This window comes from Rhinolophus ferrumequinum, chromosome 10 (genome assembly GCF_004115265.2).
Source record: "Rhinolophus ferrumequinum isolate MPI-CBG mRhiFer1 chromosome 10, mRhiFer1_v1.p, whole genome shotgun sequence".
Taxonomy (NCBI): domain Eukaryota; kingdom Metazoa; phylum Chordata; class Mammalia; order Chiroptera; family Rhinolophidae; genus Rhinolophus; species Rhinolophus ferrumequinum.
This window is the reverse complement of record NC_046293.1, coordinates 62,676,048-62,699,493: the sequence shown is the minus strand read 5'-3', so window position 1 is coordinate 62,699,493 and position 23,446 is coordinate 62,676,048. Positions and strand designations below refer to the sequence as shown.

At 37.5% G+C, this 23,446-nt stretch overlaps 1 protein-coding gene across 1 annotated transcript in view; it reads right to left on the bottom strand.

The window, feature by feature from the left end:
* HMGA2 (high mobility group AT-hook 2) overlaps positions 1 to 23,446 on the bottom strand; it is a 135,460-nt gene that overhangs the window by 8,578 nt on the left and 103,436 nt on the right. The window contains exon 4 of the mRNA XM_033117304.1: positions 10,849 to 10,881. Within this exon, the coding sequence (XP_032973195.1) occupies positions 10,849 to 10,881 (33 nt within the window). The remainder of the gene's footprint in view (positions 1 to 10,848; positions 10,882 to 23,446) is intronic.

Sequence of the window (23,446 nt, the reverse complement as noted above, 5' to 3'; positions counted from 1 at the left end):
GCACATCTATGGGAGGGACTGACCCTCAGGTTCATGGGCTATGAGGATTGGCCATGGTTACAGTGGTGTAGGGGTTGACCCTATGGAACAAGATTCACTATAGCAGGGCTCTGGTGCCTGCGTAGTCTGCCCTTTGGGTGTGTCATCCTTGGAGGTGGCCAAATGATGCTCCAGCTCGATGCAAAGCTGGCCATTAGGTGTGCCAGCCACAGGTCTCCTGGAGGGGACCCTCTACATGCCAAGTTCAGTCATAACCTATGTCCTGCCCAGGGCCACCTGGCATGAGCCACAAAGCAATCTACAGATGGTCACTGCCTGTGCTGTGCTTAGAGATGCCTGAAGAATCCAAGCCATGAACCAAGGCCAGCTGTCACTAGTGCCAAGCTTAGAGCTGCTCAGCCAGAAATATGGGACATGCCAAAGCGAGATGCTGCTCGTTTGGGTTTTGTGAACCTATGAGAGATTTTAAGACAATCTACAGCATGAGCCAAGGCAGGCTGTTTGTATGGAAAAGCTGCTGGAAGTGGCTTGGGTGGGCCTGAAAGTTGGATGGAGTGAGGTCTCAGGGAACCACCAAGGCAGGGCTTAAAGAGGATGTTAGCCAGGTTGATGGAGACTCAGATATGGTGCCCGCCTGTGTCTGCACGCAAGAAGGGAACAGGGCTCAGTAAAGAAACAATGGTTGCCACCAGCTCCTCCTGTTGGAAAAAGCTGCCGCTCCATTCCTTGCCCTATAGTCAGGCAACTCAGTTCCTTCCCAAATGACCCTGGTACCTTTCAAGCAACTGCCCCAGTGCTGGAGCTCAGAACAAGTGAGTCCATCAGTGAGTAAGTCCATGGATGGGCCCTTTAAGAGGAATGCCTGGGAGTGCAGCCACCCTCTGTCTCACTCAGCCACAATCTCTGCTGGTTTTCACAGCCAGAAGTTATGGGGACTTCTCTCCCCAGTACTGGACCATTGGGCTGGGGAGGTGGGGCTGGGACTGGAACCCCTCACTTCTCCCAGGGGGACCATTGTGGCCTAGATATCCCTCCTGATTATTAATGGTCACACGCAGGTGTGGGGCCAGTCTGTTTCACGTCTCTACACCTTGTACCACCCGAGGTGGCTTCTTCTGTGTGTCCTTAGTTGTAGGGCTTTGGTTCAGCTAGACTTCAGCTGATTATCAATGATGGCTGTTCTGTAGTTTAGTTGTAATATTGATGTAATTGTGAGAAGAGGTAAGCACAGCATTTGTCTACTCTGCCGTTGACAGGTCACCTGAATAGTTGTTTTATTAAGGTATCTTTCCATCGACCTTGAAATTCTTCTACTAGGAGCTGTCAGTCAATACTGGGTACATAACTAGGATGTCGGAGGGCAGGAGCCTCACTCCATTAAACTTTTGGCATGGTCATAATGATGGTTTCCTCAAACATCTAGTTAGCGTTGAGCTCTCTCTTCTTTGCATAACCCTGACTGGCCACCCTCCAAAGGACAGCATGGGTGCCAAATGGATGATCATTGATGAGGTGTGTGGCACTTCTCACCTCTTCAAATCTCAGCTCTCACCTTTCCAGTGACTTGGCCTTTTGCTACATGTCTGGTTGCTGTGACAAAAGTGTTAGTGTAAAAAGAAGAAATATTCTCCTTGTTAGGGATGAAGATCAAGTTGGAAATCCACCCTCAGCTGCCCTAAGTGTCCTGGCTGGCCAGATCTCATGGAGGGCTCTTCTGTGGTGCAAAGAGTGGACAGCAACTGGTGACATAGGAAATAAGCACCTGGCTCTGACGTCCCCAATGAATCTTATTTCCATAGCAGAGTAGCTCCTAGGGACCCCTGAGGTTCAATCCTCTTCAGTAATTTAAAGGACACTGTCACTTACGGCAGATAATAGCTTGCACCGTGAAATCTTTATTTAAATTGCTTCATATTTGCCACATATGGCCAAAGAACCTTTGAGCCTGTGTAGCTCCCCAAGAGCAGCTTTGAGGCAATAATGAGATTGAAATACTGTAGCCAAGAATTCACACATTTCATTAAGGCCTAGTAGGCATGGTGGGAAGGCCAAACAGCAGCAGTCTGGTCAAGAAGGCTTACTCTTGGAACGGGGCTTCTGGCATGTAGGAAAAAAGGACTTTTAAAGTGGAAGTGCACAGTGACATTTTTATGAGCACCACCCACTAAAGATTCTAAACACTGAACAGCTCCCAGCTAATCGTGCAGTTATTTTACAAAGACAACTGAGGCTGCACCATACCAGGGCGAAACATGCACATTTTGGGGGCAGAAAACTGATGAGAGGGAAAGGAAAATGGGCAAAGTTGGAGAACTATATTTTTATTATGACTCTTGGAAAATTGCACTCGTTTTGCTTGAGTTTTTCTTTTGTGAATGAAAAAAAGGAATTTAATAAATGTAACTCTTTCCTTGCTTTGGCTAAGTTTGGACAAACCCCAGTACAACCTAGAAATATAGTTTGCACATATCTCCATTGTTTTAATTTGGTTCAACACAATGCATATGGCATATACCTTTGGGTATACTTCCACTAATTGACTCAAAAGGAGGAAAAAGACAGCCCAGTATTCAACCCTATTCCCTAATGCTGGATGGAATTTTATAATGTCTTAAAAGTTTAATCATAGATTTTACCATACAGACATGGGTAAGGGTGTGTGCTGGAGAAAAGTGCAGTATGTAATGCAAGAGCTGAAGCTCTGGGTTTAATTTTCAGATGCAGACTAAACAGCAGGTCTGCAGTGGAAGGGAGGCCAGTAAATTCTAAGTAAAATTGAGAAATGGAAATACTCTCCCTGTAAACCTGAGGAGTTGTGTCACCACGATGCCCCTCTTTGTGTGTAACAAGGAGTGTAAAATCACAGAAGTCCATATTGGCTTTAATAAGTCCTTATTTTTTCCCCCTTGCTTGCAAAGAATCCTGCAACTCTTTTATTATAAAATATGACAGGCTAGAAATGCATTTGCAATTTAAGTTATCTTGACAATAAACTTACCAAATAACTGGTAATCTAGAAAGAGTACTTATGGTTTTATGATATACTCTTTTTGTCATCCTAATATGTTTAATTCTTTAAGGAATTGGTGTGACACATTTAAGAGTGTTTCACATTTGTGACTATCTCGAGCCAGTCCCGTCACAAGAGAAATAATGGGCTTTCCTGCTCAGCAATGATGAGAAACCAACTATGATTGTATCTGCAGCTAAGCAACCTGCAAGACCACGAAGCTGAGTTTTTCTATTTCTCTGTCAGATATTTTAACTTAAAATGGGTTGGGACTGTTTAACTTAATGGAAAGTGATTATTTCCTCCAACTAGGAAAAGTTTATATCAGATTCTTTAAAAAAAAATGTTAAATGGAACATACATAAACCATAAAATCTGGCAAGTGCAAGGGATTCTGGTGGAAATACTAGAAGGGAAATACGTTTTTCAAAAGGAGACTTAAGAAGTTGGGATGTGTATGGCATTTGTTCCTGATCTTTTCTTTATTTGAACTTTATGTATGTAAAAATATACAATCATCAGGACTACCTTGCATGTGTTACCATCAAGTTAATAAAGTCAGTTTTAAGGTCTTATTGGGCGACGTTTAAAGTAAAGACGGCAGATCCGAGATGTCACTGGCCACAAGTACCAACCCTGACATTAATGGGTTGTCTATTTGTACCTTATTCCCATTCTGTGAGAGCTATAATGATAATACCCATCTAGCTGCCTAGTAGGGTGTGACGGAAACATGTGACAACCAAAAGGGAAAGCTTTGGGGGAAAAAAAATAAAAATCCTGAAAGACAATAGTGTGAAACTGTGATTATTAATTACCATTATTCATTCTGTTCATTTCTTTAACTGTGATTCAATGATGGATTGTTGAGAAAGAAAACAAAAACAAACAAACAAAAACGATTAAACAGGCCTCCAAAAGAAAACAAAATAAGACATCTTTAGGTTTCTAAAATGCACTTCTGTTTGTCTCATTTGTGTCCTTGATCAGAGTTCCATCCCTGAAAATATGGCAAACAGAGGTTACATGCATCCCTAGGATGCTACAAATGTCTTTCCTGGGATGAAGGGCTTTTTAAATATATCTCCAGAAGGGAGTCACCTTTTTCAGAGAGGGAAATCATTTTATGTCTAAACTAATTGCAAGCTTCAGGATCCTATAAGTCATAATTTCTGAGGATCATGAGTTGGATCAGTTTTCCATGCCAGTTTTAATTCTTATTGGATGAGCCTCATGTTTAAAAAAGAGCTAACGACGTGGCAAAAGGAATTTATTTACACATTTCCAAAACTGTTGAGGAATCTTCTTGTTTTTGTGCAAAATAGTTTTAAAAAATGGTTAGGTTGGAGGCTGCTTACTGATTATATTCCAGATGTGTTTACTGGAATATATTAGGAGATGAATAGATTAGGAGAAACGTTTTCTCTTTGTTTTCTATGTGTACAAAACTTTGCATAACTTGTATTTGTTGCCAGGGAACAGAACATTTCTGGATTTTAATCATTGTTGCACCAATTGTTTTTCATGATCCAAAGATAGGACTTTTGAATAAGGTTATAAAAATATCATTAATAATAGTAATTCAGCAAATAATTATTCAATGAACATCTAAGTATCCAGTCAACATTTCCTGAATGTAAAGGAATTATCTTGAAGAAGGAAACATATTTGAATTCAAACATTAAAAATTTTCTTCAAAAGACTAGTTTTGAAGCTAACTATTATTACTCATATTAATTTGGGTCAGTAAGTATGGATAATAATAAGAAAGTTTACATATTTAATAAATAATTGGTTTTTATCCAGTTCATATCAGAATGCAGAGGAAAAAGGAGGCAGACATTACCATTTTATTTTTTGCCTAATCCACAGACTTCACCATATTGTTAAAAACAATCATACTCTTTTTAAAAAGTTCCTACAGGAAATTTGTCTAGTCCAGAAACACTAAATTTTTCCTTCTGGAGTTTTATATATTGCCCCAAATTGAGTGATGTTCTTTCACTTCGTTAGAAGTTTATGTCATGTCTACAAGACATTCCCTGCCAAGAAACAAACAGCTGGATTCATCTTGCCAATATTCCTCTATTACAACTGTTAGCTAAGCTAATTACTTCATATGTTTACAGTTAATAATCATTTTGATATACTTCCTCTCCCCTACCCCTATGCTGTTATATCATTGACCTACTTTATTGAAGGGTTAAATGCTGGTTTCTATTTGGCTCTCTCCTTTTCCCCTGACCTTTGCAATGTTAGAGGTCAAGAGTGAAATCAAAAAGTATTTCCTATACAACAAAACAGTGCCACTCAGCATGGACTTTGATATAATTCTTCATGTTTTACCAGTTGGTACCAAACATTTACTGGCCCACAAAATGTTTTACCAGATTGAAAGAGCATAAGTAGGAAAATAAATAAATCAGTACTCTTTATGACTTAGGCAATATAAATCACTATGCTCCCTGAGTGAATAGAAGAGTGACTATTTGCAAGTTTGATTTATTATGAACTATTTACTGCATTGGCCAAGGTGCCATGTAAAAGATGAGTGTTAGAGTGAGAATGCTCTCCCCTCTTTCTCCTTCCTCCTTCCTCTTTTGTATGTCTAGACTAAAAGCCCTCAGTAAAAATGCCTTCTTTGAGAACAAGATGTTGACTGCAATTCATCAACTTGCTTGTCCCAAAATGAAATCTCTCATTTTGCTCCAAACAATGTTTAGGTTGTCTGAAATATAAACATCCTTAAAACTGCCCTTGAAGTCTCTGTAAAAACATTCAACAGGGTTGTTTTTTTTTTGAAGCGGGGGAAAAAAATCTCATGATAACCAAGGCTTACTGAGATTTCTTTGCCCTGGTACACACCACCCTCAGGAGATGTTACTTGCAGGTAAAAACTCTATTTTGAAATGGATAGCTTTGTTTCCAGTCTTTTAAAAACTGAAAACCTTCCAATTCTCTCATTGGGAAATTGAAAGGGAGCAGGTTTATACCTGTCTTAATTGCTAGAGGTGTAGCTTGCCAGAGCTATACAACAATGAGGAAATTGGATTGAAAGGAAGGAGAACTGTTGGTATTTTTAAAACCTGTTTTTACCCTTTGGGATAGAGCTCCAGTGAGAAATAAAAAGTCTGAATTATGTATAAGGAATCACTTCTAATCTCAGTGTAAGGCCTTAAAGGGGGCAAATCAAGAAACAATAAGATACCTGACAAGCCAGTAAAACCTTGTTGGAAGTCTGAAATGCAGCGAGATTTATTCTTATCTAAATAAAAACTTGAGAAACAAAGCTCTCTCTATCAATAACAACCTGACACGTTTCTGCTATGTCATTTATTAAAACAACAACGACAACACCTACCACTATTTCCTACTAGAGTTAATATGTAATCCATATGGCTAAGAATTCAACTGCTTCAAATTGTTAAAAAACTCGGAAATTTGCAAATTTTTATTTATTGCTTCTTTTATCCCTTTAAATGAAAATATAGTAGTAGTTCCTAGTAAGCGTTGTTTTCCCTGGTTTGGGAATTTTAAAACAAAGTGAATATTGCAGATTGTCTTCTTTAGATTTATAAGAGACTATAACTTTCCCATTAGGATTATGGGACACACTTAAAGTTTGTAGCTGATGGCACCTGGTGGATTTTTCCAAACACAAACCCCCGCAGTAGGGTTCCCTTTAAATTTTTATTCCTCCCCAGACACATGTACTTATATACACAAACACAACTGTGTATCTAAATTTTGAGATTTATCACAATCCTGACTTGGTCTCCTCAGAGTGAATTTTTTCACATTGTATTTCAGTTTCAAGAAGTGGCACTCTTGAAGCTATCAGGAGGTTTCAGAAAATGATGGATTTAGGAGACTTTGCAATAGAGCCACTGTAATTCTAGATACCATGTCTCCCCAAAAATAAGACCTAGCTGGACAATCAGCTCTAATGCGTCTTTTGGAGCAAAAATTAATCTAAGACCTGGTCTTGTTTTACTATAAGACTGGGTCTTATGTAATGTAATGTAATATAATACTGGGTCTTATATTAATTTTTGCTCCAAAAGACGCATTAGAGCTGAGTTTCTGGCTAGGCCTCATTTTCGGGGAAACATGGTACATGTGATATACATATAGTGAAAGTGATCCTGACTGCTTTAGTCCTAATGATAGGATGTAGCGATTACTATAAAATTTCCCCCTTAGTTAAAAAACATCCCTATTTTAAAAACAAGCAATAAAAACACTTAAGGTAAAAAGGATAGTAGTTTAAAACTAATTGGAATCCTAGAATTTTCTAGCATATACACCTCTGGAAATGAGAAACCTAGCATCCAAAAGTAAGTCAGAACATAATAATACTCCCTGGAATTTATATAATTATGAATCTCTCAAAATATTCATGGGAGTAAGGGAATGGGCGTTATTATTAGCCCATTTCATAGGTGCATAAATAGGGCACAGAGAGATTAATTTGCCCAGTGATGGGGCCAGGAAGGAAAACCTAGGGCCCCATACACATCGCTGAGCCCTTTTCTTTAGATATAAAATATTCAGCTGTGCTAAAATCTTCACCACCTCAGAACAGGATCTAAATGTAACCCCTCAAAGTACTGTTGAGGAAGAAAGGATATGAGCCTGAGTTAATCCAGACTGCCACATGGAAAAGCCATCTGGGAGAGTGTTTTGAAAGAAACAGATGAAAAAGGAAGAGATTCTTTTGAACGTAGTGTAACATTTACATTATCCTCCATGAACTCCCATGTAGTCCCTGTGTTTATATAATTTATCACCGTGTCCTTAGACAATATAGATTAGGAAGCCCAATGAGCTCATGTTCTTTTTTCTATTTCTGAGTCTGAATTCTCCTTTCAAGGGCAAATCTGGAATAGGGTCTGTAAGACAGCCAGATTCATCAGTGAAGACCAACTCAATTCATCTGTAGCGTCTTTGATATTCCTGATTCTCTTGGGAAAAATTTATGACTTCACTTATTTCTTGGTGTATTACTGCCCAATTTGCAATCAGTTTCAGCCACACTGATAATCTCCACCTATGATTTATTTGTTTCTGCCTCTCTATGTTTAAATGTGCCATTCATCTCATCTATAACGTCTTCCTTTCTTTCCCCTAATTTATGTCTCCATTTTTCCTTTTGCAACTAAACAACAACAAAAGCAAAACTCTTCCAGGAATCACCCCCTTAATAATTTCCTTATGGCGTCCTACCCATTCATCTATGTCCCCTATGTGTCTCATAAACTTTGACAATCTTGTCATTTGCTTCAAATGGTCAAGCCGCTTCTCATGTCTGTTCACTGACCTGAACGTCTTCACCGCTGGCTGCACATTAAAATCACTTGGAGAGTTCATAAAAAATACTGATGCTTGAGTCTCCAGACCAAATAATCAGAATCACTGAAGGGTGGAGCCATTGGTGTATAAGTAAATATTTAACAACTTGCTCTCTAGGAAGAAAAATATCGTGATTTTTTTTTTTTGTATTTGTCAATTGCCATGGTGTAAATACTCCAAAAGTAGTGGATTTGAAGCCGCTTACTTGAATGTAGATAGGGAAGAGATACGATTGGCTCACAAGAGCTGTCTCCAGCGCACACGAGATTACATGTGTGTGTGATATATGATGATATATGTAATAATCATGTAAATATACATGGACATACACACACACACCCATATACAGTAGTTCCCCCTTATCTACGGTTTTACTTTCTGCGGTTTCAGTTACCTGCAGTCAACCTTGGTTTTAAATGGCAAATTTCAGGAATAAACAATTCCTAAGTTTTAAATTGGGTGCTGTTCTGAGTAGCGTGATGAAATTTTGTGCTGTCCTGTTCTGTCCTACCCGGGACGTGCATCTTCCCTTTGTCCAGAATATCCACGCGGTATATGCTACCCGCCCATTAGTCACTTAGTCACCATCTGGGTTATCAGAGATTGAAAGACCATATTCACCTAACTTTTATTACAACATATTGTTATAATTGTTCTATTTTATTATTAGTTATTGTTACTCTCTTACTGTGCTTAATTTATAAATTAAACTTTATCATAGGTATGTAGTATAGGAAAAAACATATATATATATATATATATATATATATATATATATATATATATATATATATATATATGTTTCAGTACTATCTGCAGTTTTAGGCATCATCTGGGAGTCTTGGAATGTATCCCCCTCGGATAAGGGGTAACTAGTGTGTGTGTGTGTGTGTGTGTGTGATTGCTAGGTGATTCTAATATGCAGCCAAGGTTAAGAACCTCTGAACTGGATCACACATTTATCAGATGCAGTGGCTATGTTGGTTTTTTTTGTGTTTGTTTTTTTTTTGCCTCAGCTTCCCTATAACACCAAGAATAGAGACTGAATCAATGTTGTTAACAGGCCACATAAGGTTATTATTAATCTATCCTTCACATCCTATGATGCAACAGTGAACACTGCAGTATCTTTTGACTAAAATGCACAGAATTATAAATTCACTTTCTCACTGATGAAGAGTGAGACGCTAAATATATTTGGAATGTCCTACTTAAAATGTCAAGTTTTTGTTTATATTTCATTTTATTTAATACTGCTTACAAACAAACACCGGATATTTATTTTTAGTACCTCTTACCCCTTTCAGCTTTTAGGTATGGGAGCAGCCAGGAAAGTGATTTTTTTCATGTAACTCTGCTTTTATTCTTCTGAAAGCCCATGTCAGATTATTCAGATACATTTTTCCTGTGTTCGGAAGCTTCAATTCTCTTCCACACAGCATTTAAAAAAAACACACATAAGATCGTGTGGGTGTATGTGTGTACCTTTCCCAGGCAAGGTAACAATGTCCCAAGGGAACAGGGTGCAAGGTACCTTTTTAGAGACCTCTAGGGAAAGGAACCCAGGGATATTTTTAATTATATGAGAGAGATCCACAAAAAAACTTGGTAACCCAAGACACTGCTTAATGACTTACCGGTACTTCAGCAGGTTCTGCATGATACACTTAGATCTCCTAACCTTCTATTTAACCCAAAAGGGGAGAGCAGCAGGACAGTCTGACAGTTTAATAACAGCTCACGTACTTGGCAATCATATTCATTTATCCTTCAGTTTTCTTCTCTTGTAAGATATACTTCCTCAATAAATATGATTCTTATGTTTCAGTGGATAGATTACAGTTAGGACAAGGAATTCCAGTCATATGGGACAAGAGAAGTAAAGCTGGTTCATAATATGGATGTACCCCAAGACTTCAGAGATTATGAATAATCACGGAAGCAAGACCCAAGAGTTCATCAATCAGCAAAACCAGTATAACTTAATTTCCCAGTTTCCCAGCCTTCTCTGGGGGGCGTTTTGGGATCATCAAATGTTATGAAATAATTCAATGAACAGATTTGTTTTCAGTGATGAAGCATGAACTGCTGTGCAGATAATAAGCCCCATATCAAGTCAATGAAATATGGGTACTAAGGTGGAAAGGACAAAATTTGATGTTTAAGAATTGGTAAAACACATGATGACATTAAATGTATAGTATGTTTTATACACAAAGCACTGAAATAAACATTCTGTGTTTTATATTTTTTGTTTGCTTTGTGTACTTAAGCAAAGGCCTTGACCTTTTAGGGTTTTTAATGACAATCTCTGACTATGTATTTCTGACTTTTTCTGAAGGATACAACAAATTGTTGAGCACTGCAATGCTGATATAACCAAAACCAGAAAAATACTAATTAAAGGTTTAATTTGGGAATATATGTTGTCACTTTACTTTTTATATTAATTGGGAGGGAAAAAAATCATAATGACCATCTCTTACCTGAGCAGGCTTCTTTTGAACGACTTGTTGTGGCTAAGGAAGAAAAAAAAAAGAACTGTTATAGTTTAAAAGGAAACATACATAACGAAAAAAATTAAGTATATGTGTTTTACACATAAACACTTTTCCGCAACTAAAGATGAACATTTCAAAGTTTGAATAGTTTATCTAAAGTTAAAGGGTATTTATTCATCATCTCTATATGTTAAGGAAATAAAATGCAGGTTATCTCAATTAAAACCTTCCCAATTAAAGTCTGGCATGCATACCAACTGCACCAACAGTAACTTGCTATTCAATTGAGGATGGAAAGGGCTACTTTGTTAGTATTTCTTTTTTAACAGCTTTATTGAGACATAACTCACATAGCATAAAATTTGTTCATATGAAGTGTAGAATTAAAAGTTTTTTGGTATATTTAGAGGCTTGTATAATCATCACCATAATCTAATTTTAGAACATTTTCACCTGTCTAAAAGAAACCTGGTCCCCATTAGTGGCCACTCCCCATTCCATTCTGCTTCCCCAGCCCCTCCCATCCCTAACCAACCACTAATTTACTTTCTGTCTCGACAAATTTGCCTATTCTGGACACTTCATATAAATGGAATCATACAATATATGGTCTTTTCTGGTCTGGTATCTTTCACTTAGCACAGTGTTTTCTAGGATCATCCAGGTTGCAGTATGTTATCAGTAGTTCATTCCTTTTTATTGCCAAATAGTATTCCATTGTATGCAAACATATTTTGTTTATTCATCGATCGGTTGATGGGTTGTTTCCACCTTTTGGCTATCATGAATAATGCTGCTATGAACATTCACACACACACACACACACACACACACAAACACACACAAATATATATGTTTTCATGTGGATACGTTTTCATTTCTCTTAAATACATAGTCAGGAGTGGAATTTCTAGGTCACACAGAAAAGTTATGTTAAACTTTTAGAGGAGCTGCCAGACAGTTTCTCAAAGCAGCTATACCATTTTACATTCCCACCAGCAATATTTGAGGGTTCCAATTTCGCCACATACATGCCAAAACTTCTTATTCTCCGCCTTTTTCATTAGAGACATCGTACTGAGTGTAAAGTTGAACGTCATTATGCTTCTGATTTGCATTTCCCTAATGACTAATGATGTTGAACATCTTTTCATGTGCTTATTGGCCATCTGTATTATCTTCTCTACAGAAATGTCTATTCAAATCTTTTGCCCATTTTAAAATTTGTCTTTTCATTATTGAGTTATAAGAGTTCTTTATATGTTCTGGATACAAGTTCCGTATCAGAATATGATTTGCAAATATTTTCTTGCGTTCTGTTGGTGAGTTTGTTCACTTTCTTGATGGTATCATTTGAAGATACCATCTATACCAGTATTTATTTATCTACCTCTATTTAATTGTTATGTTTATATCTATCTATTTTTTATATCTATTTAGTTGTGTACGCAGAGCAAAGCTCTCCACATTTGAGTGAAACAGCTGAGGGAAAATTTTCTACCCCCAGACTAAATTAATTTTCAAGAATTAGAGTTTTAGAAAAATATTTAAGTTATTCTTTGTATTGTAAAAGGTGGATTTGAAGCCTAAGCTTTTTGATGGATTACTTCCAGGACTCATTCTCATGTCTGACTATAATAAGCCTGACTTATTCTATCTACATATCATTGAGATTTGCGAATACAATTGAGCCATTTTGACGTGGACAGTGACATGCTTTCATGGTTCAAATAAAAAAATAAAATTGCCACAGTTCCCCAAATAACAGAAGTTGGAATAAATTCACTATTTCATGGAGGGGTAGAGCTCCTATTCATTTTCCTGCCTCTCAGAATATCTGTGATTGTGTAATGTCTTATTGCTGCTGTATTAAACATACATAAAAATCAGAGCTTTTTTGTAGATGAACAAAATAGAAATGGCAAAATACTTCAGTTCACTGAAAACAAAGTTCTTACCTTTGACTTTAAATCACAGTTAAACCTGAGATTTAAAGCTCAGGTTTTTTGTTTTGTTTTGTTTTTTATTAGTTTTAGGTGCACAAGACAAAGTAATACTTAGACGTTTATCTTTTGTATCCCTCACACTGTGTGAACCCCTCTACCTCATCCACTATCCCTCTGACATCGCACAGCCATTACATTTCCACTGTCTCTGTTCCTAATGCTGTACTCCGCTTCTTGTAACTATATACATACATATACATACATATATAGATATATATAATTATAGTTGGCATTCATTATTGTTCAGCTTCAGCTTCAGGTGTACAGTGCAGTGATCAGGCATCTACATCATTCCTGAGGTGGTCTCCCAAATGGGACAAGTGTCCATCGGATACCTTACAAAATTTTTACAACATTATTGATTACATTCCCCAAATTAATTTTCAGAACCCCGTGGCCATCTTGTGGTTACTGACTGTTTCCTAATCCCCTCACCTGCCCCCTTACCCCCACCCCGCCGCCCATCTAGCAACCCTCAGTTTTTCCTCTATGTTTTGAGATGACGTTTTCTCCAGGGGGAATCGAACCAAGGACGATTAGGGCTTCTTGCCTTTTAGGATTCAAAAGTGTGTGCTAAGAGAGTAGTATTCATTTCAAAAGAGTCATTTGTACGAACAGACCACTTTTCTTCCTTCTCTTTTTTTCCTGCCGATTACACCTGTACACAAGTTTACTCCCAAACCGTTTCAAATCCGCACACATTCTTGCAGGCTGACTGGTTCCTATTGCTCAGAAGTCCCCCTCCTTTTTTGGCTGAGGATCCTGCATTCATGTGACTCCTGCACACTGCAGGGCTCAATGAAATCCTCTGAAAGGGCTGCCAGCTCACCCAATTTTCCATGAATTAGGTCCTGACACTTCAATGAGGGGAAAGACAATGTCTGAAACTCTGCCAGCCCTGGCTCCCAGCCTAGTCCGTGTCACAGAACTTCTACCAGCTGCCCTCCCTTCTACACAGCACTTCATACTTTTCAGACCACCAAACAAACAGACCCTTGAATACTTTCAATACTGGTTGGGGTTATGGCTGCCAGGATGTTTTCCCAGCTTCTGGCACCCAGTGGCTCCAGACTGTGCCGAGAAAGTTTTCTGTTGTTGTTATTTTGTTTTGTTTTTATTTTTATGAATGGCTTTGGTAGAAAATGCAGACGGAAGCATAATACTACTGCCATTCATAAAAAGGGAAAGGAAACAAGCTGCTGTCTGGAAATCTTTGGGACACCAAACAAACTGCAAGTCTCTTATCTTCCTTGAGACATCTCCTGGCTTAGGACTAAATGTTGATACCTAGAAACCAGTTGCCCCTTAGGGTTTTTATCATTAAACACATGGTTGATCACATATTTTCAAAAGCAGGACTGAATCATATCAATTATGCATATTCATCTTTAGTGTGGTTAGCAGTGTATTTTCCTGCACCTTAATAAATGACTATTATTTTGTACACGCATTCCCCATAGAAAAGCTTAAAATCATTTCTATTTTTAACATCTGCCCTTTGTGACTAGAAGGAGCCCAGGGCTTACTATTTCTATTTGTTCCCAGGGAAACTAAGGCACAGGGAATTTAAATAACTTCCCTGAGATCCTTTTCTAAACCCAGGTTTTCTAATTCTCTAAGTAATGATCTGAGGAAACCAGTTCTAATCCTAAAAAAAAAAAGTCTATGTAACTTTACTAACAATTGTCATCCTAATAAACTTTAATTTAAAAAAAAAAAAAAAAGGTCAAATCTAATCCAATCCAGGAAGAAAAGCTTCATGGCCTTGATTTCCATCTCTAGATTCTCCTTCATTGGGGTCTCTCCGATTCCTCCAGGGGAAGCCTTGGCTGCCTCAGTAGCGGGCATGTTTGATTCTCCTGGGTTGGTGATGAAAAGTGTGTCCCTGGGGACAAGAGTTAGGCCCACAAAGTCCAGCTGCTCCCACACCCCTCTCAGAGAGTCTTCCTTCCTTATCAACTGTGGAGGGTCTGAGGACATCCCTTTGAAAGGCCTGAGTTTCATAACAACTCTTTTATTGAGCAGACAGCAAAGCCCTCCAAGTGGCTTATTTAGACAATTCTGAAGATTCTGTCTCTAGTAAGTCTGGACACATGGTGAATTTAAACAGTTTGGGCACTTTGTCGACTTAGCATGCAAACCTCTCAGGGAACGGAGGTTTTGCGTTCCTTATGTTAAGAGGTTGTTATACCCTTCACAAACTTGGAATGAAAATGTCTCATTCCATTATTGTATTTCAATTTCCAGAAGACAATGGGTGAAAGAGAGATTCCTCCCAGAACAAAACAACATCATCAATAACAAGAGTTTGAAAAAATTCTTTGGATTAATATAATGTTAAAACAAAACTCTGAGGAGAACTAAAAGACCCTGTCAATCAGACGTAGATAAAGAAGGGTCCTCTTGGGGACTTCAATGTGTTGCTCTCTGCCGGTTAACCCTTATATTGCACTAACTCAGCCAGGTTCAAAGTATGTATAATCGTTAGGCAAATTAATATTATTGTTTGTAAATAGCTTAGGATACAGCATGCTGAGAAGGGGCAAAGGACACGGAAAAGGAAAGAATATATTCTTGGATTTTTGAGATCATACAGCAAATCAGTATTTCTCCAAATGAAAAGAAAAATATTATTGAGTTTTAAATGTCCACAGAGTATTTTGGTTTTAAGGTTTGTAGGAAGGCATTTGTGTAGGAGGTAGTCTGCCATCCATCTATTTCAAAATAATTAAGGGGTTCCCCATCCCTCCTGAGAATCTAACCTATGGTTCCCAGCTGGGAGTCTAGCTATTTTAAAAACTGATACTTACACAGCTAAGCCACCCCTTCTAGTAGGCACTGGAAGAAAAGCCTTCATAACAAAGGACTTAGATGTTAGTCAGTCATTTTACCACTAATCTCAACATTAAATGAAAAGAGGCTTGAATTGGGCTTACCAAGTTAACTTTTTTAAAAATGAAGTACAATGTATAGTAAAGTAAGCATGATCACTACACAAAGGGTCTTAAGTTGACCTTTGAGAAAAAATAGCCCTTCATTTGAATCTCTGTGCAGATGGGTCTTTCGATTTTATGTAAGCAGCAGTTTAATCAAATTATATCGTTGGTTTTTTGCCATCCAGTAGTAGGTGGTTTTGCTCACTTTGTTTTAAAATCATAAGACCGTAGTCTAATCAAGAGGTACTTCTGTTTCCTAGCATAATCTTTTCTCATGTAGATTCTTTTTAATTCTCATAGCAGTCTAGGGTAAGACAGATCCCCTAGCTATTTACTAAAGAAGAATTTTGAAACTCTCATTGCTTTTGTGAGATGTGAAAGGCCCCTAAAATGTAACTCTTATTTCTTATTTTTAAGTTTGTTAGCCAACTAAGTAACGTCTCACAAGATAAGCTCAGTTATTTAACATTAAATACCATATCATACTAAAAATATTTGGTAAAAAGATACTTATTTTTAAACTTCCAAAGGAGTTCTCTGTGCCTGAGTCAGTACATTGAAATAATAGGGCTTATGATTCCGTTTGTATCCACACAAGTGCAAACAGCTTCATCTTCGGCCTGAACCAACTGATGAATGTATCCCCACCATTCGGGGAAAATGTCAGTAAATAAATCGATGTATCACTCAATTACCTCAACTGCTCTGTGGACCAAATTGATTAGTTATTTATAGTAAAAAAGTATCAAACTAATTGAATAAGTAGACACAACTCAGAATCAGGACAAGTAATTGTCCAGTCTATATGTAAACACTGCAAACACTTCCAGGAACCATGAAGCTAGCAGCAGCTTCATGGCATGTTGTATACATATTGACAGTTCTTTTTGACTTGTGGTTTGAACAATATCCTTTTGACCCTTTGTCCCAAGTAGTTTCAAGGCTCAACAGATGACCTTTCTCTCTGTATTTACCATTCACCAAGATTCACTTTCATTTATGTGCTGAGAAATATGCTTTTCACTCTCTGAAGTTTCACAGTGCTGTTCTGAATACATTTTCTTTGAACATGACATTAACCCACGTGGAGGAAGATTACCATCATCAAGAGTGAAAACTTTCCTACCTTTCATGAAAGGATGTCATCAACACATTTGTTCATGGCTTTCTGGATTTATAGTTTTAAAGCTGCAATATTCCAGAATGCCAAGATTTATATTTGGGTCCCTTTAATAAATGAACTTCTTGCTCTATAGGTTTTGAACCACTTTTTAAAAAAAGCGTAAGAACCTCTCCCTCTTCTTTTACAGATCAGATCTTATGCAGACTCCTACTATAGGAAGGAGACAAAAATGGTCCTTCTGATTGGAGTGCCGATGCCTCATTCACACGGCCTCCATTCCACTACATTCCCTGCCCCCCTTGGAATACCCAGAGGTCCAGGGAAAGTCAAGTAAAAGTTTCTGATCTCTAGATGCAAACCGTCTATCAGACCTGTATTACCAGGCTAGGTGGAGGCAGAGTCTCTTTCATAGCATTCACTCAGTGTGACTTAGACTGTTAGGCTGAACCATACGAACTTGAATTTTTGTGTCAAAACCAGTCAAATAGCAATAATTTCATACAGTTTCACCTAATAGGTTTGACCTCATAGAATGAAGGTAAGGGGATGGTTCTTACGAATTCAGCTATATAATTTTCGTAATCTGTTATTAGGCTGTGTTAGTGAACAGATTTTTGTACTTTCTGTGCACCTAGACTCTGCACTCAATTTCCCTATTTACTACTCTCCCTTTACTACTTTCTCTGGGTCCTTTTCCTTATGCTTCTTTTGCCAAAGGCTGCCAGACTCTGTGGTGGAAGGAGGGATTTGCCCATGGGAGGTATAATGTTCCAGTGTTTTCATTTATTCTCCAGCCTTTCTTCCAGAACACCGGGGTTGTCTTTGTGACCATTTAGCTAACTTCTCATACCCACTCCAAGCCCTTTTGAACTCCACCTCTTCATTGAAACTGGATGGCTGGAATAATCTGCATATAACAATTCTCAGTGGCTATTCAGGGAAGGTTTAGAATGAAAACTGTGACTTCTAATTCAATTTAAAATGAATAGTCAACTTTCAGTTATTGGTACTGATAGAGGGGAGTTGAGCTCAGGATATTCCCTAACCCCAAGTGGTCAAAAACGTATTTGATTTCCCTAAGGAATGTTTTTGGGAATTAGATAGAAGGTATATCTGAAGTCTGCAGCATGGATTTGAGATCAAGGGTTGGTGTAACGATGTGAGGACGGACTCAGTTACAGCGATACAAATCCCATCCCTGTTGCATAGACCACTCTTACTTGGCTGGAAGTCTTCCTCTTTAATACCGTCCTTAACTGAGAATGACCCAACCCCTTCATGTTGGGAGGCCTTGGCAAAGAGGAGAGACCGTCTACCATGTGTAGCTAGTGGCAACTTTCCTCCAGCTTAGAAAAAGCCTGGGTTGGATCCTAATGTCTATTTCTTGTACTCCTATGTGCACTTAGAAATGACTGTACAATGCATGTACACATGTAGCCCTGGATGGCTACAATTTGACAGCAACATCTGGCCCTTCTTCTAGTGCAACGGAGATTTTGTAATTCTCTGTCTCCTAAGTAGTGATAAATCTATAAGGAGATTTGGCAAAATCCCTGGAATTTCTGCTTGGTATTGGGGGAAAAGTGAGGTGTTCTTTATTTTCTATTCTATTTGTCTTTACTCTTAGACTTTAATGCAAAAGACATAAGTAAGTCTCATTCAAAAGTACTTATTGGATTATTATGGCAGTGTCCTCACAGCGGCCGGCCTCACGTCATCTGTGCAAGGATGAGAATAGTCACAATCTCTTCTAGTTAGTGTTTATTAACAAGCCTGTGTGTGCTCTGCAACAAGTCACAGCAGTTCTTGTGGAAATAGATTTGAGGTTCAGTACGTTGTAGTCTTTGCCTTCACCCTGGTGCCTTTCAGACACCTTTAAAATGGAGGGGGAAGATCAATGATAAACCCTTTAAAAAATCTGTGTCCTGATTAGTTTCAAAAACCAGCCTTCTAGAACATGACCTAGTGAAGTTATTCTTTGGCTCATCAAATTCTAATTGATATTTGATAAACTATACATCGAATGGGTACTAGGTACACAAAATGAATAAGAAATGTTTTCTGGTCTCAAGGAGCCTCGAGTCTAATGGGAGAGATAAATGAGGAAATAGATATCAAGTACAACGTGCAATTTTAGATTAATTTTCTCCAATGTTCAATGTAATCTCTTATGTCCAAGGTAATCTTATGAGTAGAGAGACATGATCATGAAATATAGAGAAGAATAATCATAAGAAAGAAGACTATTTTCCTTCAACAGGGAAAAGGAGAAAGTAGGGATAAGTTCATTGAAGGAAAAAAAAATAGAAGCACTTTGAAGACTTGATATAGAGGAAAATTATCACTTTTTCTCCTACAAAAAATACAGGTAGGAAAGAAAATTTCTTTACTTAACTTGGGAAAGGTAAAGATTATATTTTTTACCTTAAATTAAACTTTAAAAAATTAGAAAACAAAACAAGGAAAAGATGCAGCTATGGAGGCAGTGTTGTCAAAACCATGGCTAATTTTAAAATGATAATTTGGTGTGCTCCTGAGTTATAGCATTTAATAGGTATTTTTATTTTGTGGAATATGACTGCACTTTGGGGATACAAAACATTCTGAAGTAAACAGCTGCACACAGCATGGAGGTAAAGGAATACATGGTTTCATGAGTTGATTTTTCATCTCAATTTTGATGATTCCCCAGATTTAGGGAGAAAATTTTACTCTTAGGCTAAGAAGCTGAATGAAAATTTTAAGATTAATGTAGCCTCATAGAAAAAAAAATTAATCTGTTTCAGTCCTATTTCCTATCCTACAAGTTTTTAAAACAGAAACACTATATAGTTTTTAAAGGTTCAAATTATTAATTTATTCTCTTTACATATTTCTTTTTCTCTGTATGTAGATATTCTCAAAGCTAGTTCACTTTGCATATACACACATGGTTAAACAGCACCTAAGTAAAATGAATAAATATTTGAAACACCATACTGCTGGGTTTCAAGAAATCAAACACACGTGGATAGAAGCTGTGGACTAAGTTCAAACTTTAGCTAAGGTCAACTTTAGTCAGATAGAGCAATGTTCAATCACAGATGAAAGTGAGATTATATACTGTTGGAGAAGAGCAATAATTAATATTCCAAATTTGTTGCTGACATACTTGAAAGTTCATTGAAGACCTCCATCTTCTTAATATTAGACCAATTATTCACGTAGTGGGTATATTAAATTGAATTTGAACTTGAACTATATACACACAATTTTTCACATAATGTGTATATCTTTTCTTGTGTGCTTGCCCGTATGCTTATGATAGAAATAATGTGATTTAAAAAAATAGTTCTAATTACTTTTATTTTGACAAAAGAGATTTAGAATCAATATTTAGAAAATTTCTTTAATTCTAAGAACATTTGTCCAGGTCTAAGACTAAAACATTTAAAAATGGCTTTACAAAATGATTTGAGGATCAGTATGTCCCAATAGCTATAATAGTTACACGTGGAAACTGAATTTAAAAAGCTGAATCATGATTTTAGGCATTTCCTTTCTTTAGGGAAAAAGTCAATTTATTTGTAATCGTTTATGTTCTCAAGGACTACAAAGGCATAGTTTATGGGTTGAGAGTTCTGTGCTACTTAACTGAGTCATATCTCTCCTAGAACCCTAATTTAGCAGTATTTTCTTGGCACTAGTTTAGGGCTGACTTTAGCAGTTGAGTTGTTTTCCTTGGAGGGAGTTTAATATTCAATCCGAGAAATGTTAACTATTCCCGAACATTAGTTTATATCCTTTAACTTTTTAAACAGTTGCAGAAGTGAGTTTTCTTTCTTCCACATTCTCACACTTCCATAGTGCACCCAGTACCCTGGCGTTTCCAGAAAATATCTTCTTCCTGAAACTTCTCTCAAGCTTTTCTAGGGATTAATGTCCTTTTCTGCAGAATTCATGAGTTAAAATGTCTCCATTCCTTCTTCAGAAAACCAAGCGTTTCATTCGGCTTGTCTCCAAAATCTCTATTTCAAACTCAAGTGGAGCTTCAAGCAACCTCTTGAACTACGTAACTCAACTCAATGGCTCTAAAATCGATGATTCTGAGATTGGTATACTGTTATCTTAAGAACTATTTATCTTTCTTTAGACTATTCCAGAAATGTCTCTCTGAATTCTGCTTTATTTTCACATCCATTGAGTCAAGCATCCTTTAAATACAAGTTAGGATAAGATAATATGAGTCTTTATATTTACAGTCATCCCCACTTATTCAGGGGGGGATATATTCCAAGACCCCCAGTGGATGCCTGAAACAGCAGGTAGTACTGAACCCTATATATATTGTGCTTTTTCCTATACATTCATACCTATGATAAAGTTTAATTTATAAATTAGACACAGTAATAGATTAATAGCAATAACTAATAAAATAGAACAATTATAATCATATATTGTAATAAAAGTTATGTATATGTGGCTTTTCTCTCTCTCTCTGAAAACGGATCTTGTAACCGAGACAGCTACTAAGTGACTAATGGGTGGGGAGCATATACAGCGTGGATGTGGTTGACAAAGGGATGATTCACATCCTGGGCGGGACAGCGTGAGATTTCATCATGCTACTCAGAACGGTGTTCGATTTAAAACTTAGGAATTGTTTATTTCTGGAATTTTCCATTTAGTGTTTTTGAACTGTGGTTGACTGTGGGTAACTGAAACCGTGGATAATGGGGGACTACTGTATATTGACTATATAATAATATAGCAGTATATAGTTTACAAGGTGATTTAATGTGTACTGCCTGATTTGCCACACTACGGCCATCTGATGAATCAAGTATCCCACCAAAGATAATTTCTGTGATAAATGCTAATGAATGATTTTTGTTTGTTTTTCATCTTGTCACTTGCTTTTATATGTGATCATGTTAAAAATGTTAGCTATAAATTCTGTGGTGTCTAAGACATAGGTAATATAGGGATACAGTTTCTGTATCTATGGTGTATATAATCTCACGTGTTATATATGAACAAAATGTGAGGAAGAATACAGATGCCTGCTTCCCATACAGGCTCCTCGTCTGCATTACCTATCAGACACCTCTCCCTCTCATTCCCTGTGGCTTTTTACTCAAGAAATAATCTGTATGTCTCTTGCCTTTAATCCCTTGTTCTATATGGTCTCTGCATTCACTGGCTGGTGCTTTTGTGATGTGTTCATTTCTTTGGAATGTGACCACGCATTACACTTATTTTTTACCCATGAGATATATAAATAAATAAATAAATAAATAAATAAATAAATAAATAAATAAATAAATAAATAAATATAAATACACAGTGCCATCCAGACGGAGTCATTTAAAGCCTGCATACATATGTGTAATATTTATATACATTTACATTAGGGCACAATTACTCGTTAAAGCTATCAATGCTGACCACTTCATGCTCCAACCTCAGAGAAACTGTGCTCACAAACCCTGAGCAGACCACGCAACCAATGGAAAATTCCCAGGGAGATTCTTCACAAACAGGGGAATTGCCCACCCACCTGACTCAGTCACTAACACACTTCCTGTCTTCCGCATGGAGTAAAGATTCAAAAACGTTTTTGACTGATTTCTAAACCATCTGATTGCCTGGAAGAACTCCTTCTCCTCTTCCAGCTCCTCTTGTTTAGGTGGCAGTGATAACCCTTTCATAGAGCTCATAAGAGAGTGTTGGTTGGAGACGCAGATTCCTGAGTCCACGCCTAGATTCAGAGGGGACCCATAACCTGCTTTACAAATAAGCAACTGGTCCTATGAGTGGTACTCTGAGAAACATTGTCACGGGAAAACAATGATTATATAGCTATGATTCCTCCCTCCAACAAGGCTATAGTTGACATGAGTTACTTTTTCGGAGATCCAAAAGTGGGGAGAGGAAAACAGATACATTTTTAAAACATGAGAAGACATATTAAATATGACTCTATTTCCCTATATTTCCTGTAGATCAGTGTATATAGGGATGGGTATGGAAATTCAACCAATTTATAAAAATGTAGATAATAAATTCTAATGAATCCCAAGTATCCCACCAAATAAAATTCCTCTTGTATGCTTTTGGGTACAATAGGGAGCCCTAACTCAAACGGACTTAATAAAGATATTATTTATCTAATGTAACAAAAAGCCTGGAGATGACACACCTCCAGAATTGGTTAATTCAGGGGGTTAAATTCAGTTAGTTAAATCCTCAGGGCTTCAAATGGTTTCTAACTCTCTGCTCTGTCATCTTGGATTTAGTCTCAGTCTCTCTCCCTCAGAGTCAGAAAATTAGTACAGCCATGCCAGGTAGTACTGTCCAGGAGTGTCAATGGCCAGCAGAAGGAGAAACCGTATCTTCCTATGGCCCCGAGCAGATAGCCCAGCTCTCTACAGGCCAGACCTATCCTGCAAAGGCAATGGGACTGGCTCTGACAAATCAGATTTACCCCTGGCTAGGGAAAGAGTTACTTTCTGTGGATAAAGGATATGGGGAACAAA